Here is a 17,521-nt window from a genome sequence, read left to right as displayed (position 1 = left end):
ATTGAAGGTACACATTATTATTAGGGATATACCGATACTAGTATAGGTGCCGAGTATTTGATGCCTAGCCCAATACTTCCTGTATCTAGAAGCTGGGCAGCGCGTCCTTACACGGCGCCCGGCTCCCTGAGTGGCCAGAAAGCCGGCTCCATGCTTACTCGTCACATAGTGAAGAGAAGCATGGGGACGGCTTCCCTGCTAATCAGGAAGCCAGGTGGAGAGTCATTACACGCCGCCTGTCTTCCTTAATGGGATTTCCGGTATTGGTATTCTGTATCGGCGAGTACCGAAAAAAAATATTGGTACTTGTACTCGATATGGAAATACCGGTATCGGTGCATGCCTATTTATTATAGAATATTTATCAGATCATGCTTGGGGCCACATATTTAAACAGAATCCTTCAGTGTTTATTTCTACTTTTATCAAAGACATGCAGGGTTTTATGTTTATATATTTGTTTTTTTCTTCTAGGCCTCAGAATAGAGGAAAAGCTGCATTGGAGGATGAAGATAGTATGGATGGACTTGAGGCAGCAGAACCAGAAAACTCTGCAGACACAGGTTAATGACCAGATAATGCTTTTATTGTGCTTCAAGATTTTGATTTATTACAGCTAGCTTCTAGGGCCCATTCACACCAGCACCGGCCCATTGTGTCACGTACATGAATGGACTGCCCTAATGCGCCACAAAGGAACAAAAATTGAGCCATACTACACTTGTGGCAGTTCACAGTGGTGTGCTTTAATACAGGGGCTCTGGGCTGCCATTCAGAATAAATGGCACTGCAATGCACCAATGTGCGTAACGCGCGATACCACAGAGCCGGGGCCCTAAATGAGTAGAACCTTTTTTACATTTTTTTATAACTTTTAGGAAAACTTTTTTAGAGCAACTGATGTGCTACCTACCAAAGTAACCTTTTTAAAATGCTACTCACCTGGCCGTCCTCTTAATTTCAGCACCTTCTGACTCAGAACAAGTATGCTCACCAGGGATTACAATGTCACTTTATAAATACTTGTACCAGGTCAGTGACTGAGAATTATTGATTCCACAAAGTCAGACAACTAGCATTTTCAAACGCAAGTCAGCAGTTCTCTCATGATCGATTTGAGTGAGATATAGAATTGTTGGTCAGATTATTTTAGGATATTTAAATATTCAAAAAAGCATTCTTTGATTTGCATAATCATGTTGCAAATACGTGCAAATATTGTAATAAAACTTTTTGGTACCTGCTGATATCTTTCCTTAATATGCAAATGAGCTGCCCAGACAGAATTTGAATCATGGCTGCTTGACCCCCCAAAGTCCTAAAAGAAAGGACTTTGGTGGGTTCCTGCTTCCCAGCATTTCTATTAGATTACTGTTGGGGAGGAGGGAGTACGCCTCACAGACGGGCTGGATTTTTAACTTTTCTGGATTTTTGGGACTTGGAAAAAAAAACCTTAGGTGTTCCATTAGGTGTTTTCACTATCTCTCTAAAGGCCGCTCACATATCAACACAGTTTCCTGCAGTTCCTATGGAGAGGTTTTTTTTTAAACATATAAATGAACCTAAACATCTGGATTGGAAAGCAGTCAGTACACGTCTCTATCATTATTAGTGTAGAGTTTTTTTTTCTTTTTACTCAGTATCCTGGGTTGGGGTGAATTTTATACCATAGAGCAGGGATGTCCAAACTCCGGCCCTCCAGCTGTGGTGAAACTACAAATCCCATGAAGCATCTCTCTCCGGGAGTCATGTCTGTGGCTGTGAGAATCTTGCAAAGCCTCATGGGATTCGTAGTTCCACCACAGCTGGAGGGCCGGAGTTTGGACATCCCTGCCATAGGGCATCTAATGCTGCCATAAGGATGAGGTCACACTGTATAATGTAAGTCATTTTCCATCCTACAGATAACAATACAGCTCGATCAGAACTAAAGATGTTGACAGCATTTCTTATTGCTGTAGAAATGTTTTTTCCTATTCCCACATGGATTCCTGGATTTTGTCTTTACAGCAAGCAAAATAAAGTCCTAAGTTAAAGTGGAAGTAAAGCTTCAAACAAAAACAAAAACTGACGATCAGGCAGGCTTTCTCTGGCAGAGGAAACTGTGTATGTCTCTTATGCCATACAAGCTTATTTCCGCCTCTCAACAATTTTTAATTACCTGTTCGCATGTGCAGCTCAGTACACACACCGGCATGCCGCTGGAGTTAGGTCATCGGGGCCCGGGCGAACACTTGAAACCAGGTAGAAGATTAGTAAGAAGATGGAGATGCTGGTGAGGGAGAAGTGCATCACTGGAGGGGATTGTTGTGGTAGGCATGTCTGCCATTGTGTGCGAATATGCGGTGCACTTTAAGTCATTATGGCTTAAAGTAGTTCAGTAAACTCCCCATTATCCGGCATTCAGGCAACAGACACTCTGAAGCAACCCACAAAAAAAAAAATCAAGGACATAAAATGTCTTCGATTTTTTTTTTTGCCGTTGGCTTGATGCACACTAAAAACATTTCCTTAGCAACTAACGGACTAACTTTCTCATAGGGGTTTCAATAGCCAGTCTGCTGTTGCAATTTGAAATAACCAGAAGGCTGGCTATTGAAACCCTGCCCACTGAGCAGAGGCGTGGACCTGAGCGTGAACTTTTTCTCTTAGTGAGCGGGGTTTCAAGAAGGAGCCAGCCTGCTATTGGCTATTTCAAATTGCAAAAACCAATAGCAGGCTGGGTATTGCACCTGCCTGCTGAGCAGAGGAGCAGACATACAAACACAGCAAATAAAGCTACTACACACCTTCTGGCCCCCTCTCCTCCCTTCTTCAAGCTAGTAGATGAACAGTTGCTGGAGTCTGCACTGTCCTTAGTGATCTTGTACTGGACAGGGCGTTCAGAGAAGCTGAGAGACTTGGAAGCAGCTGTTCAGAAACATGATGATTGTAAGTGTTTGGGCAAACATGTAAAGCAATGCTTTGCTGGGCAAGTCATTTTGTTTGACCTGGATTCAATATTGAAAAGAAGTTTGAGAGTTTAATACAGTTAACTCCCAGTATACGGCACACACGGGGTATGTCTGCAGTGCATTATTGGATGAAGAACATTGGCCTCTACACTAGAATTTTTTTTTATCAGAGATTCATTATTTGTTAAGCTAAAGCTGTACGGTGGATGTATTCCTCCCAACTGTGCTCATCATGGAAAACGCAGGTCAACCAAATCATACCTACTGAAAAAAATGATATACAGAAAGAAAAAAATGTCTTCTCAAAAGTTCTGAAGATTATGGGATATTTGGTGTGAATTCTACTTCATGATAACTATGCTTTAAAAACGCCCAGACCTCATATTAGTATTGTACATTAATGTGTCGTTTTCACACCTTCATTATGTATGCTTTCCAAATCACCATTCAATTGAACCTGTCAGTTTTCCTTTTTCCCCTTTATAACTTCCTCAGCATCTAGGGCTCTTACACATTTGGATTACTCTGGCTCAGCCTGCGGGCTGAACAGGAGAAAATCTGACGATGTTCCCCATCCACACGAAACTGCTGGGATCTCCGTTGCTGTATTCAAGCAGCTGCAACACCTGGGGCTTCCTGAATACCTGAACAATGACTGCATCTGAGAAGTTGCAATCATTGTTCAGTTGAGAATTTTCCACTCAGCTCAGTCAATTTTTACATTTAATTTGTAGAGACAGGGCAGGGCCGGCCTTAGGCCTTTAGGCGCCCTGTGCGAGAAAGCTTAAAGGTGCCCATACATTGCTCGATTCTTGTACGAGAATCGGGCGAAACCCCGCGATCGTACGAGAATCGAGCAGTGAGAACGAAGACGTGCGACCGTTTCTACTGTACGGTCGCAAGTCTTTTGTCGAACCAACATGCTCGTACGATTCTCGGCGGGTTTCCAGCCTGCTCGTCCGATAGCTGCGGAAAGGGCCGGTGTGCATTGCCGTCATCGGAAGCCCGCCCCTCAGCGGGGTGGGCTTTCGATGATCGCAAGTACGATCTGCCCATCCAAGGTGGGCAGATCGTACGAGCTTTCAAGAAGTATACACCATCGCAAGACAAAAGTCTTGCGATGGTCGTACGGTGTATGGGCACCTTTACAGCGCCCCTCAGTAGCCAAACCCATTTCTCCAATATGCACACCATTTAAAGACTCCCATTTTGTTATGCCCCAAAGAAACATTAAAAAGTATTATAAAAATAAAACTTTTATTCAGAGGTATTAAACTTGTAGGCACAATATAAGTATTCTTATGAAATAAAACAACTGTAGGCAAACAAGTGGTAAACAATAAATGTCAAACTAAAATAGTCTATAAAAATACTGTCAGGGTGTCATGCCGACTCTTTCTTCAAGTAAATAAAAAACAGAACACAAACCTAGACTACATGTTAAATTAATTAATTACTATTTGCCCGAATATACAAAAAATTTATTCGGGCACATAATAATTTGTTTGGGAATGTGCGGGGGCCATGTTGGCCACCGGTGCGTTCTGCGAATACGTGCCACTATCTTGGAGGCGGGGAGCACATGACGTCACATGACGCCGTGTGTGTTTACGTGTGTTTTTACATTTTTATTTTTTTTATTTTTTACTGTTGGGGCTTTGGGGAAACATCAGGGGGTCATGTGAGGATGAGAGAAGCTGCAGGCTGTAGCCACCCCGAGGATGAGCTGTGTCGGCCGCCTGGCGCCCTTGTTCCCATGGTGCGCTGTGCGGCCGAACACCCCAAAGGCCGGCCCTGGAGCCGGGTGGTGCTAACAGGGCCATCCAGGGCTTGAATCTAGTATGATTTAGCAGGTTGCTTGTCATGCAATTGCATTGTAATTGTACAGCTATTTTGAGTGTAATAAAAAGAGCTTAAAAATGTCTGAAGTGGACCTAAGAAGTTTTAAATGTGAGTTTTTAGATTACTTTGGCTTCTATGTATGATATAATACTGGATCTGAGAATCGCCAAGATAATACAAATGTGACACAAGAGGTTGTGGAGGAATTAACACATGAGATGCAGGTGAGCCTTGATAAAAATGAATTCTCAAACATCATAACTGGTAATTGGCCTTGCACCATGCACACGTGTAGAGAGAATCTCATCAGTTGCATCTGTATTGACAGCCATCTGTAATGGGGCTCTATAACAGTTTCCCATCCATTATACACTATATTGTCAAAAGTATTGGGACACTCCTCCAAATCATTGGATTCAGGTGTTCCAATCACCTGCTTGGCCACAGGTGTATAAATTCAAACAGCTCGGCATGCAGACTGCTTCTACAGATATTTGTTAAAAAATGGGTCACGCTCAGGAGCTCAGTGAATTCAAGCGTGGTACCGTGATAGGTTGCCACCTGTGCAATAAGTCCATCCGTGACATTTCCTTGCTACTAAATATTCCACGGTCAACTGTTAGTGGGATTATAACAAAGTGGAAGCAACTGGGAACAGCAGCAACTCAGCCACGAAGTGGTAGGCCATGTAAAATGACAGAGCGGGGTCAGCGTATGCTGAAGTGCACAGTGTGCAGAAGTCGCCAACTGTCTGCAGAGTCAATAGCTACAGACCTCCAAACTTCGTGTTGCCTTCAGATTGGCACAACAACAGTGCGTAGAGAGCTTCATGGAATGGGTTTCCATGGCCGAGCAGCTGCACCCAAGCCTTATATCACCAAGTTCAATGCAAAGCGTCGGATGCAGTGGTGTAAAGCACTCTAGAGAAGTGGAGACGTGTTCTCCGGAGTGACGAATCACCCTTCTCTGTCTGGCAATCTGATGGATGTGTCTGGGTTTGGCGGTTGCCAGGAGAACTGTACTTGCCTGACCTTATTGTGCCAAGTGTAAAGTTTGGTGGAGGGGGGGTTATAGTGTGGTGTTGTTTTTCAGGGGTTGGGCTTGGCCCCTTAGTTCCAGTGTAGGGAACTCTTAAGGCATCAGCATACCAAGACATGTTGGACAATTTCATGCTCCCAACTTTGTGGGAACAGTTTGGGGATGGCCCCTTCCTGTTCCAACATGACTGCTCACCAGTGCACAAAGCAAGGTCCATAAAGACATGGAATGAATTATAGCGGAGACTGCGAGCCAGGCCTTCTCCTCCAACATCAGTACCTGACCTCACAAATGTACTTCTGGAAGAATGGTCAAACATTCCCATAGACACACTCCTAGGCCTTGTGGATGCCTTCCCAGAAGAGTTGAAGCTGTTATAGCGGCAAAGGGTGGGCCAACTCAATATTGAACCCTACAGACTAAGACTGGGATGCCATTAGAGTTAATGTGTATGTAATGACAGGCGTCCCAATACTTTTGGCAATATAGTGTATCTGTTAGTATTGCTGTCCTTCTCTTATGTCTGTTAGCAATACCACACTACCCACAAAAGAAGACTGCCAAGAGCAATGCGACTTTACACCCTTCCTGGTGCTGCAATGAAGAATAGAGAGATGAGTGAGATACCACACAGAAACAGCCAGGTGACGGAGTTGCTGATGAGTCAGCTTCCAAATGAAGAGGAATAAAGCAACTGTGTGGTACAAACCACTCGCCACCAAAACACCCGGGCGATGTCTTGCCTTGAACGGTGATCAGTGAACCAGGGCTCGACTTGAAAGGATGGTGGAAACTGTGATCTGGAGGGCTGAGCTATAAGATGTCTGGGTGATTGCTCCTGCATTCAGGGGGTATATGCTCTTTACTGGGGAATACAAAACATCCTTGCAGTGAAGTGAAGATTTTTTTGGGTATAAATATTGGACAACTATACCATGGCTGCAGTGCATCAAGTTTACCAAATTCTCCAGTGCCTGATCATTTTACTACTATAGCCAAGCATGTTTACAGAGACTGTTTTTCTGTAACCTGGGGATCCTACCAGTAACACATTTGTCCTAGGGTGACAATGCTTACACATCACACTGTATCTATGGAGGAGCAGTGTTGTCACTCTAGGACAGAACTACAGCACTCCTCTCTTTCCTCCTCTCCATAACATGGTGAAATGTTTCGTAGTACTCAGAAATAGCCCGGGAACAATTCTAACTGATATCCGTCAGCGGAGGCAGCGAGCACAGGGTTATCAGCTCACAAGATTTTTGGCAAGATCAAACAGCGCAAAAGAGAATAAAACATTAGTTAGGTTTTACATACGGTACCGTCTCCTTAAAAACATATTTCTTTGTGCACAGAGAAAAGAATACACCAATAGTTGTCATTGACAAGTGAAAATGGCCCGATACTTAAGGCCGATACTGGCCCTTTACATTTTAAATAGGGTCGGCTGCCTCAGGTCCCGCGCGCCCGCCCACGTTTACACACATATAAACGTAAATATGCGTCCGGTGCACCAGCGTGTGAAAACGACAATTGCGCTACACACGTTACATATCGCCGCGAACGTCACAGTGAGAGCAATAATTTTAGGGCCATCAATCACTGATGACACTAAACTGATGAGCGGTAAAAGCTTTTAAAGCGTTGTCAATGGCCAATTTTGAGTATTATAGTTTTTTGAGGTTTCGCGCGCGCATGCAATTTTAAGGTTTTACATGTTTGGTGTCTTTTTACTCGACATGACCCCGCCTCTTATATTTTACCAACAAATTGGGTAATAAATGTTTTATCATTTAATATAGGGGAAATAGTTTTTTTTTTCTTTTCTAATTCGGTAATTTTTCCTTAATATAGTAAAAAATAAAAACCCTAGTGGTGAATAAATACCACCAAAAGAAAGCTCTATCTGTCCCTAAAAAAAATGGTATAAAATTAATTTCAGTACAGCGCTGCATGACGGAATAAATGTCAAAGTACCGCAGCACTGAATACTGAAAAATGGCCTGGATGGGAAGGGGGGTGTAACGGACTTCAACTGGTTAAATGTGTTGGCTGTGTTCGTGTTCGTTGTCGTTTTTAAGGCAAATATAGAAAATACTTGTTGACCTTGGCAGAAATGCAGCTTCCTTGTCACCTCTTGTGAGATAAACTAAACATAAAAACAAACGTCTCTTTCTTGTGTAAACTACGAATACCATCATCTCCTATGTAATGTAGATGAACAAAATCAGACATGTTTAACCACTTGTTGACCGTAGGGTGTTTACACCCCCTTCCTGCCCAGGCAATTTTTCAGTGTTCAGCGCTACGGTACTTTATACTGACATTTATTCCGTCATGCAAAGCTGATTTCACCTAGGGACCCCCAGAGAAGCTGATGAAGCAGAGATCTGCTGTACCAGCTTTTCTCCGGCTTCTGTAGTCGGGAATGACAGCTGAATGCGGAAGTGATGTAATATACATTACTTCCTGCATTCAGAGACCAGACGTGTCGGAGGGAGATCGAATACTGATCTCCAGTGACAGAGCCGCCGTGTCGGTCCTAGCTGGCACAGCGGAGCTCAAGATCAGCGGTGGAGGCAGTGGCAGTGAGGTGTTGGAGGGCAGCGCACACCCGCGTGCATTATACATGCGATCAGGCATCTCTACAGACGCCGGAATGCTTGTATGTAAACAGCCAATGCTCCCCCTGTTCCCTGAAACCCCTCCTAAAATGTTCCCTCCCATAACATATGCTGCCCCGTTCCCTGCCCCCCACCCCCCACACAGTTTTTGCAGGGAGGAGGCACATCATTCCTTGGGTCTGCCTCTTTAGCTGGTGCAGACCTTAATAGTCCATCCTTTCGGTCAGAGCTCTGAGGAACTGGGCACTGGCACAACCAGCATCAGCTATGCGGTCTGCGTCTGACAGAGATGCAGACTGTGTAGCTGCTCCCCTAAGTCAGGTACATGGTCCATGATTGTGTGCCTGACTTGTCAGCTGGCTGCGGGCCGGTACTTTGAGACCCCTGGTCTAGAGAGTATGCTTTCTTTTATTTCAATGCAGTTTCATTTACAAACATTAAAAACATTGTTTTGGCATAGTTTTATAAACAGCCATAAATGATCTGGAATTCTCTTTTATAGGTATAATCTGTCATTGTAGACGGACTACGCCTATGCTATCCTATGCTATGATTGTAAGCTCTCTTGGGCAGGGTTCTCCTTACTATCTTGTCTTGATTTGTATTGTAACTGTAATATCCTCATCATAATGTAAAGCGCTGCGCAAACTGTTGGCACTATATAAATCCTACATAATAACCTTTTGTAGATGTATAGAAGTCAGCCTTCAAAGAAGAAAACAGCTAAATCTTCTGTTATTTTTTTCCTCAGACATTAAAGAAAAACCTGTGGAAGAGGGCGCCCAGACCGAAGCAGCAGACGCTGAGCAGCTAACACCCATTCTCCAGCGCTCTTTATCCGTGGAGTCTGAGCACTCCACTGCCTCTGTGGGAGTTGAAGCCAAAAGCAGGTTTGTGTGTACTGAGTAGACGGATGCTGAGTCAGGGTTGGGGGATGGGCCTCTGTAGAAGGGGAATAATGGAGTAGGGAATGCTGGGAGTGGGATCTGAAGCATTAGCAGGCTGCATGAGCAGCTGCCAAACTGGATGTCTTAATTAGTGCAAACGAGAGTGATAGAGGATGATGCATCCTACGTCCTCGTCTTTACTTAACAGTTGCATGAAAGGTTTCTAGGGAATGAACATTGTAAATCTGCTTTCACACTTGCTCCCAACATATCGCTTCAAGTTGACAAGCAGCAGTCTCCTTATCCCTTTAACCAACTTCTACAACTTGATTAAAGCGGAACTCCAGGAAATGTTTTTTTATTGTGCTCTGTACTAATGATATATCTCTAATGATGGTAATCCTGCGTTCTGCTTTGTTGTGTCAATATGCCGTTGGCTACCTTCCGGCACTGCGTCTGAGGGTTCTTACTCTCATACATTGTAGGAATTGTGTCGTTCACTCTCTCTCTCCCCTCGTCCATCACAGAACACCTTGTATTCTGTTCACAAGACATTCTGTGAATGGAGAAATGACGGAGGAGGGATAGGTAAATGGCAGGATCTTCCCTCTCTGGAAGGAGAGCGTAAATTACCTGATCCCTACACTGTACGAGAGACGGAATTCTCTGTTGCAGCATCGGAAGAAGAGTGCCAATCTTTATCTGGCATTGGTGAAGCTAGCGTTTCCTACACTACACAGCAGTGATCAAGCCCTAGGATTACCATCAGTACAGGTAACTCATTGGTACAGGGCACAATTAAAAAAAAAAAAAAAACTTTCTTCCTGGAGTTCCGCTTTCGCTTTTATTGACCTTTCACAACGTGTCTGGAATCCTTCAATACTTGATTTTTCTGATTTTGAAGAAACAAAGAATAGCCATTGTTTTTAATAAGAATAGTGTCATTAGGATTTGTAGAAAATGTTTAGAGTTCCCTGAACTAGTTGTAAAATGCTACATTGGGATGATATTAGTACTTCTCCACACATATCGTTGGGGTATACTCCAGTAGCTGTCCTACACTTGCTGTCCCATACGAACATCATTTCATTTGAAGCACTTAGAGGCTTGGGGTAAAAAAAAAGGTGGATTCTCCTGTTTGTTCCCCTTGTGGTGTCTCCCCCTTTGCCCTGCAAGGGTTAACTGCTTGTTTTGCCTACGGTTTGAGGAATAAGATGATATACTTCCTCAGCTATCCTCTGCCGTCTGGCATCTTGGGTTGTGGGCTGGCTCTTGACGACCTTGCATACAATTGAGGACTGTTGGTCTGGCTTTGTACATAATGATGTCAAAGAGCTGCGACTGGCCAGGCAGCAAGCCTTACAGTACAAAGGAAGCCTGCATGAGCAAGGAATAAGGTAAGCATATCACCTTATGTATCATCCCCTAGGCAAAATGAGCATTCTCCCTGTGTGGAGGGGGACCCATGTAAAGGACAAAGTCCATCCCATTCACCCTTCCCCACGGGATCAGCAGTACCGGGATGCATAACGTTATGACAAACAAAACGCATGGCATTTGTTAATGATAAATTGTGCTTCAGCAATCCAAGTGTGACCCAGTTAAGATTTAGATCTGCCTTGATAGATTCTGGCTGTTTCTTGTGGTTTAGTGAAGATCTTACTTTAATTTTAGTGATCTGCCTTCACCCATCGGGACTGCTGGCCAGGGTGGATGTTTACTTTGGGGCAGTAAAAAGAGCTCTCATTGTGTGATATTATTATAGTAGATGGTCAGATTGGTTACTTATCTCCCTGCAGCTCTTGTTATTTATGCCATATGACTTAAGACGTAATCCTCCTAGTTTGGATAGCAGTGTTTTTTTTCTAGGTTCTTTCTTTTTATCCATTATAAAATGTGACAGTATAACAACAGTTTAAATAGCTGCCAACTGTGGGATGTCTCTACTTGCAGAAAGGAGAAAGTAGGCAAAGTTTCAGAGTTGTACATCATTCATCTTTTATGGTCTTTACTAAGAATCGTTCATACAATATAAACCATGTATAATATGGAGCAATTGCATTGTGCATGAAACCCAGCTGACATAAATTCAGAATACAAACATATTTGCTATTGTTTATTTCATAAAGTGGGAAACAACCTCAAATAGTGGACAGTAATCGGAGGTGGGGGTCCCTCACACAGTTTCTTTGCCAGGAAATACTACTGTGAGACCTAAATTACATTAAGAACATAGGGGGTGTCATCTTTCCTCAAAAGAATAGCAAGTGACTCTGAAAATCTCCCAGGAGTGCTGAATAATGCAAGTTGGCGTTGGTTCACTCAGCTCTCCTCAACAGTCAGGCTTCATTCACATATAGCGATTGCACTTCCGCACGGTTTTCTATGTGGAAGCCTGCACAAAACACAATATGTGAAACAACTGCACGGATTCCGCTCGTATGCGGCTATTATATAGCCGCGAAAGTGTGAAATCCACCGGATTATCTCGCTTGCGCTCTTTTGGGGGCCGTGCGTTGTCGTACTGTGTGGTCCCCGCAATAGTCTGAACAATGCACATTTAAAGTGCATCGTTTTCTCTGTTTAGAACGGCTCCATGCTTATTGGTACAGCCGAATACTGCGGACAGCCACTCCAGTGCGAATGGAGCCTTAAGCTGGGTATACACGGCTATATTTTCTTTGTTCAACCTGTGGGCTGAATGAGGAAAATCTAACATTTCACCATCAACACTTATGAGTGTGGATGAAGGAATCCCCTTCTGGTTTTACATTGTATTCTGACAGCAGCCTCCATCGGAATACCTGAACGGAGATGCAGCTGATTGGACTTTTCTAATTTGTTCTTTCAATCGGCTGATCAAGGGATGGCAGACAGAAGGTTGCTGACAGGGGCATCCACTGTGCAAATTTTGTATAGCCTACATCTAGGTGCTTTCACAGTGGAATAGTGTGATCAGTAAACAGATACAGGAATAAACAAAGAATGTGCTGTACCCAGGGGCGTATCTGCCGCGAGGCAAACAAGGCGTTTGCCTGGAGCGGCAGATTCGCTGAGGGCGGCACCGCGAGGGTTACTGACCTGTATGCGATGACGCGGACGTCGGCCTGGAGTGGACGGCTGCCTAGGGCAGCACCAAAGTTAAATACACCGCTGGCTGCACCTAGAGATTTCGGCACCCAGAGCAGATCATTTTACTCAAGTTGTTTTCAATAATAATGGTTGGTAAGGAAACAGACTGTGAAAGTTGTCCACTCACACAATTGGGCAGTAGAGACGTGCCGACTTATACTAGTGGTTGTTAGAGAAGTGCTCACTTACATTGCTGGTCAGTGTAGACGTGACTCCTTACATTCATGGGCAGTGTAGGTGGGAGATTAATATCCATCACTGTTCAAGGAACACCTAGCATCCTCTGGAGGGACCCTAGAGTTCCAGGTTTCCCTGGTTGAGAAAGGCTTTTTTTTTTTCAGCCTTTAACAGTATGTTAATGGAATTTGGGCCACTAATTTGAAATTCTATGTGATAACATAGTGAGCTGTGCTAGGATATTAACCTTTTGGAATACAGCCTGTAGGGATATAAGGGTGTTGTCTATAACAGCCAGATCACTCAAGGACAATTATTCCTACTGGAAGTCTAAGGAATAAATCAGACATCTGATTGGTTGGTTTGGTAGACACTGTCATTTTGAACTTCCACCAGATGGCAGACAAAACTCTGTTTACAGCCTTTCAGACACCACATTAAATTCTGATTGTTGAACTTTTCTGTGTACTAGATGCAGCAAAACAAATACATTGTTAGATCAGTCTGCATTTAAATTGTATTTAGATTTAGTCAACTGCTATGTCCGAGCCTCTAAAAAGTTTGGTTTTCCACCTTTTGAGATGCATTGCTGAAAGGTGATCTTGTATCCCAGTTTCAGCTTTGTACCTGTGGGGAATATATTTTCTTTCCTCATTCATTTCCATTCTAATTTCTCTTGCATACTAGTTTTTGTCACTGACAAACTTTAACTTGTAGTTGAAGTGGCTCTAAATTGGAATTGTGTTAAGTCTTTTGGTAAGATATTGAATTCGTCCCTTTAAAGCTCTTTAATTGGCAGAATGTTCAGAAGAACCTTACAACATTAGAGCAGAAAGTGATCTGTGCAGAGAAATATTATCTATCAGAACTAAACTGAACCTGTCACCTAAAATGACAGCAGAAATGAATTGTGTGCTATATCGAAAGCATCTCTCATTACTTTGGTTGCAGAGCTGTTTCCATCCTCTAAACAGCTGAACTTAGTGAGCGCTACATGTGAGTAGCTATTTAGAGAACCAGTCAGGCGCTCTGCCATGCAGACCTCCCTCTTCCCGTTCCCTAGCGCCCCTTTCCTTTCCCTTCCTCCATGCTCCCCCTTTCCCTTCGCATGCCCCCCTCTTTCCCTTCCCAAATAGCTGTATTTTTTAGTTGGGCTCCAACATTTAGCATGTGTTTTTCCTGAAATACCTAAAATTGCACAGCTGAGGATTACTCTCGGACCCCCAGCAACTGTGCTTTAAAGGCACTAAAAAAAATTGAAACTAAAAATATTGCAAATCTGTATGCAAAATAATGTAATGATGATATTCAATGTATGTATTCTGTTTTGATTTAACATGCTGGTATTCATCTCAAGCAGTTGCAGCCACAATTTATTATTTTTTTTGTAAAGAAGCTTTAAATTCCTGGAATAAAAGGTAACAGTTGTACACACTTTTGGCATTGGCAGAGTTTTGTCCCAATCACTGTCATTGTAGCTTTGAGGGTCGCGTATCAAGCAAATTAGCCACATAACTAGTCACAAATTTGGCTGCCTCTCATTCTGCAAAGTCCCTGCGGCAGGTTTACAGACCCGGGTCTCTGTATTCTTGGGCAGACAAGTGCGGCAGTTTGCGAAGTTTTAGGACAGTTTCATTACTAAGAATGGCACAGATTTTCCCTTTAAACAGACGCATAATTAAGAAGTGGTCGGGGTCAGGTTTTATTCTGTGGCTGAGCTACTCTAGAATTTATGACTTGTGCTGTAACCTTGTAATAAGTCTGTCTCACTGCTCCTGATTAGAATTGCATTGCCATGCGGCAGAATGGATAAATGTCCCCATTATTTTTTTAAATGAAGACTTTGAAACCAGATTTACTGTTTCTAGGGTTGTTTGTTACAGATGCTAGTGGGAATGTACTATATTTCTACCTCTTGTACTTTTATATGAGTTTGTTTGGCAGGATAAGCGGCTGCATATACTTGTATTCCCTGTTTCCTAAGTACGTTGTTAAGGTGAGAATGTTGGAAGATATTTGGGTCCAGTTCACATTAATGTCGTCCTCGAGTTACAAAACACTTCAAGTACTGCCAATTATAGACTAATGATTAGTGATGAGCCAATTGCTTCGGGAATCTAGTGAATTGATGAATGGCACATTTTTTTTTTCTGATTCACCTGAATATATGCTTAAGATTTGTCAGACATGCAGAGAATCCTAAAAGTTAAGTTCATCTTTCTGACCTTGTTTCATGCTACACCCATATTTAGGGTGCAACATAAAACATTGTCAGATCGCAACTTCCCACCACCCCAGTTACCAATTGCGAGATTCTTTTCCTGCATGCTGCTGTTTTCTTTTGGAAATTGCCCCACTGTTCATGTCTCTGCCCACACAGCGTCATCCACCCACCCACAGGATGTCTCAGACCTACAAGTCCCGTCTGCCATTGCGACAGAGGGGCTTGTGGTTTCAAAGGAATGCAAGTGCGGTGTCGTCATACGACTTGTAGTCTAATAACTCTGGCTCCCGTCCATGTTACTGCATGCCCGTACCTTGGAGCAGGCATGGACAGAAGGAATTGTCTGCAGAAACCAGAGCACTGCACCCGATCTTCTGATGCTTCTACTGGCTTCTATGCAAAAAAAGAATAAATGCACTTTTTTTTTTCTTTTATGAAGAAAAGTGTATTTATTTTTTTAAAAGTTAATTTTACCTTTTAAAATAAAGTTGTGCATTTTAATGCAGATAATGTTTTCCATATCCTGGGCCATTCAAGAATTAGACTTTAAAAGTATGCATCTGGGTGCCATGAGGGGTCAGGGGTCACGTCTCGAGGATCACACAAAATTGTATCGATTTGTATTGAAATAAATTCTACAATAAAATAGATTGGGATTGAGGGGGTCCCAATCTCCAAGAACTAAACTTGATCTTAAATGTGATCATCACTGCCAGTAACTCTTCTCTCCAGTCAGCAATGCATGTATTTCTAGATAAAAGCACGGCTTTTTTAGACCACATAAATTAATTTACCGATGATTCTCTTATGAGGACTGGAAAACAGAGGCTTTTAGGGGGTCTGGAGTTACAAAACAAACATAATTTCAATAGTGTGCCCAAAGCCTCGGGTTAGCTTTGACCTTTTTATGTTTAGTGTGTTGTGGGCTGAAACATCAGAAACTGTTTTGCTACAATAACAGGAACCAGTTATTTACATCTGGCGATAACTCCTGTGCTGTGTTTGGTAGGTCCTGGTAACCTTACCACAGAAAGTCACTCAGTCACTTTTTTATGTTGGGCTTACTTGCCATGTCTTCTTTTAGCCATTCCAGGCTGTGCCACCCTGTGGGCTGGGCTGACCGATCGTGACTTGGCTAGGAAAGAGCTCTGTATTGATAGCTGCCTAGTAGATGTTTTCCCCGCGCTAAGACAATAAAAAATCAATAGTAATTACTCGGCTATCACCATTCTTCAGCTCCTATGATTTGTTTTAAATCATGCGAGTCACGATGCTGGTCACTGAGCCAGCACTGAATGCTACTACCTCATTTATTGGTGACTAATATGCTATTCTGGATCTCTGCAAATTTACACATCTTTTTACATTTAATTAACCTTTTTAATAGAAATATAGTTAAAGGTGAACTGTTAGCTTTTTTTTGTTTCTCTCCTTTTTTCTTTTAATTATTGCATTTAATGTGTGATTTCTGTGTTTGCTAATGTGTTTACTGCTTTGTTGGTACTTTCATGTCTACTAGCAGGGTCTCTAGGCTTCCTGTTTTATACATAGAAATAATCCCATTGAAATGTCTCAAACAAAATACCTTGTTATACCTTGTTATATATGCAAACAAGGGCAGCCATATTTGTTCATTACATAAGCATGCTCTGCTTCCTATTAGTCCAGTTATCGCTCTAATTGTAAAAGAACAGGCATTAAAAAGAAATAAAAATTAAAGTACAGGAATTGTTCCCGTCAGCCTATGCTAGCGTTATAATTGCGCCCCCTTGGCTTTAGTTTGGGCTGGGCATAAATTGGTATCAGGTTTACCATTGTCATTCTGTTATCTTATGAAACTTAGAGCCGTGACTCTCACATTGTTTGCTTCACACGCAGTGATAAAATAACCCCCCCCTCCTAAGCAAAGGCCACTTTGCATTGTATTCGCAGGTTAAAATGTACGTTGCATTGCCAATATTGTTACCGAATAGTTTAATCAGGTATATTTGTTGAATACCCTTTGTTTTAGCATTTTAATAACCACCCCACGTATGAGGCTGTAGTATTTAGTGATAAGTAATTAAAGCAAAAAATAAAATAAAGATCCTTTTGTAAAGCACCCCCCCCATATTCATCAAGGGGCTTGGGGGGATTCCAGCAGACGTGGACAGTAAGTGGCTTGGTCTGAACACCTTGGTAACGCACTTAAACATAACCCAACACCAATACACATTTACCGTATATACTCGAGTATAAGCCGTCCCGAATATAAGCCGAGGTACCTAATTTTAGCAAAAAAAAACTGGGAAAAAGTATTGACCCGAATATAAGCCGAGGGTGGGAAATGAGGCAGCTACTGGTAGATAGATACCAATAAAATTACATTAATATTTATTTAAAAGAAAAATAACCTAGCTCTGTAAGTGGAAAAGGGGGTACAGGGCTACATATCATGTACTACGGATCATTTAACCCATTCATATTAGCAGAGGATAATTGTAAATCTATTGTTCAGTGCACTCTATATGTAGTATATAGTACATGTACATATAGAGGTGCCTGCAACAATACATTTACAATGATCCTCTGCTAACATGAATGGGTTAAATGATCCATAGTACAGGGCTACATACAGATCATTTAATACATTCATGTTAGTAT

At 42.5% G+C, this 17,521-nt stretch overlaps 1 protein-coding gene across 1 annotated transcript in view; it reads left to right on the top strand.

Moving 5' to 3' along the window:
- KMT2C (lysine methyltransferase 2C) overlaps window positions 1-17,521 on the top strand; it is a 184,553-nt gene that overhangs the window by 25,738 nt on the left and 141,294 nt on the right. Inside the window, exons 2-3 of the mRNA XM_018553120.1 lie at window positions 475-563; window positions 9,210-9,348. Of these exons, the coding sequence (XP_018408622.1) occupies window positions 475-563; window positions 9,210-9,348 (228 nt within the window). The remainder of the gene's footprint in view (window positions 1-474; window positions 564-9,209; window positions 9,349-17,521) is intronic.

This window comes from Nanorana parkeri, unplaced genomic scaffold (genome assembly GCF_000935625.1).
Source record: "Nanorana parkeri isolate BGI_ZX_2015 unplaced genomic scaffold, ASM93562v1 scaffold110, whole genome shotgun sequence".
Taxonomy (NCBI): domain Eukaryota; kingdom Metazoa; phylum Chordata; class Amphibia; order Anura; family Dicroglossidae; genus Nanorana; species Nanorana parkeri.
This window is presented reverse-complemented; position numbering and strand designations above follow the sequence as displayed.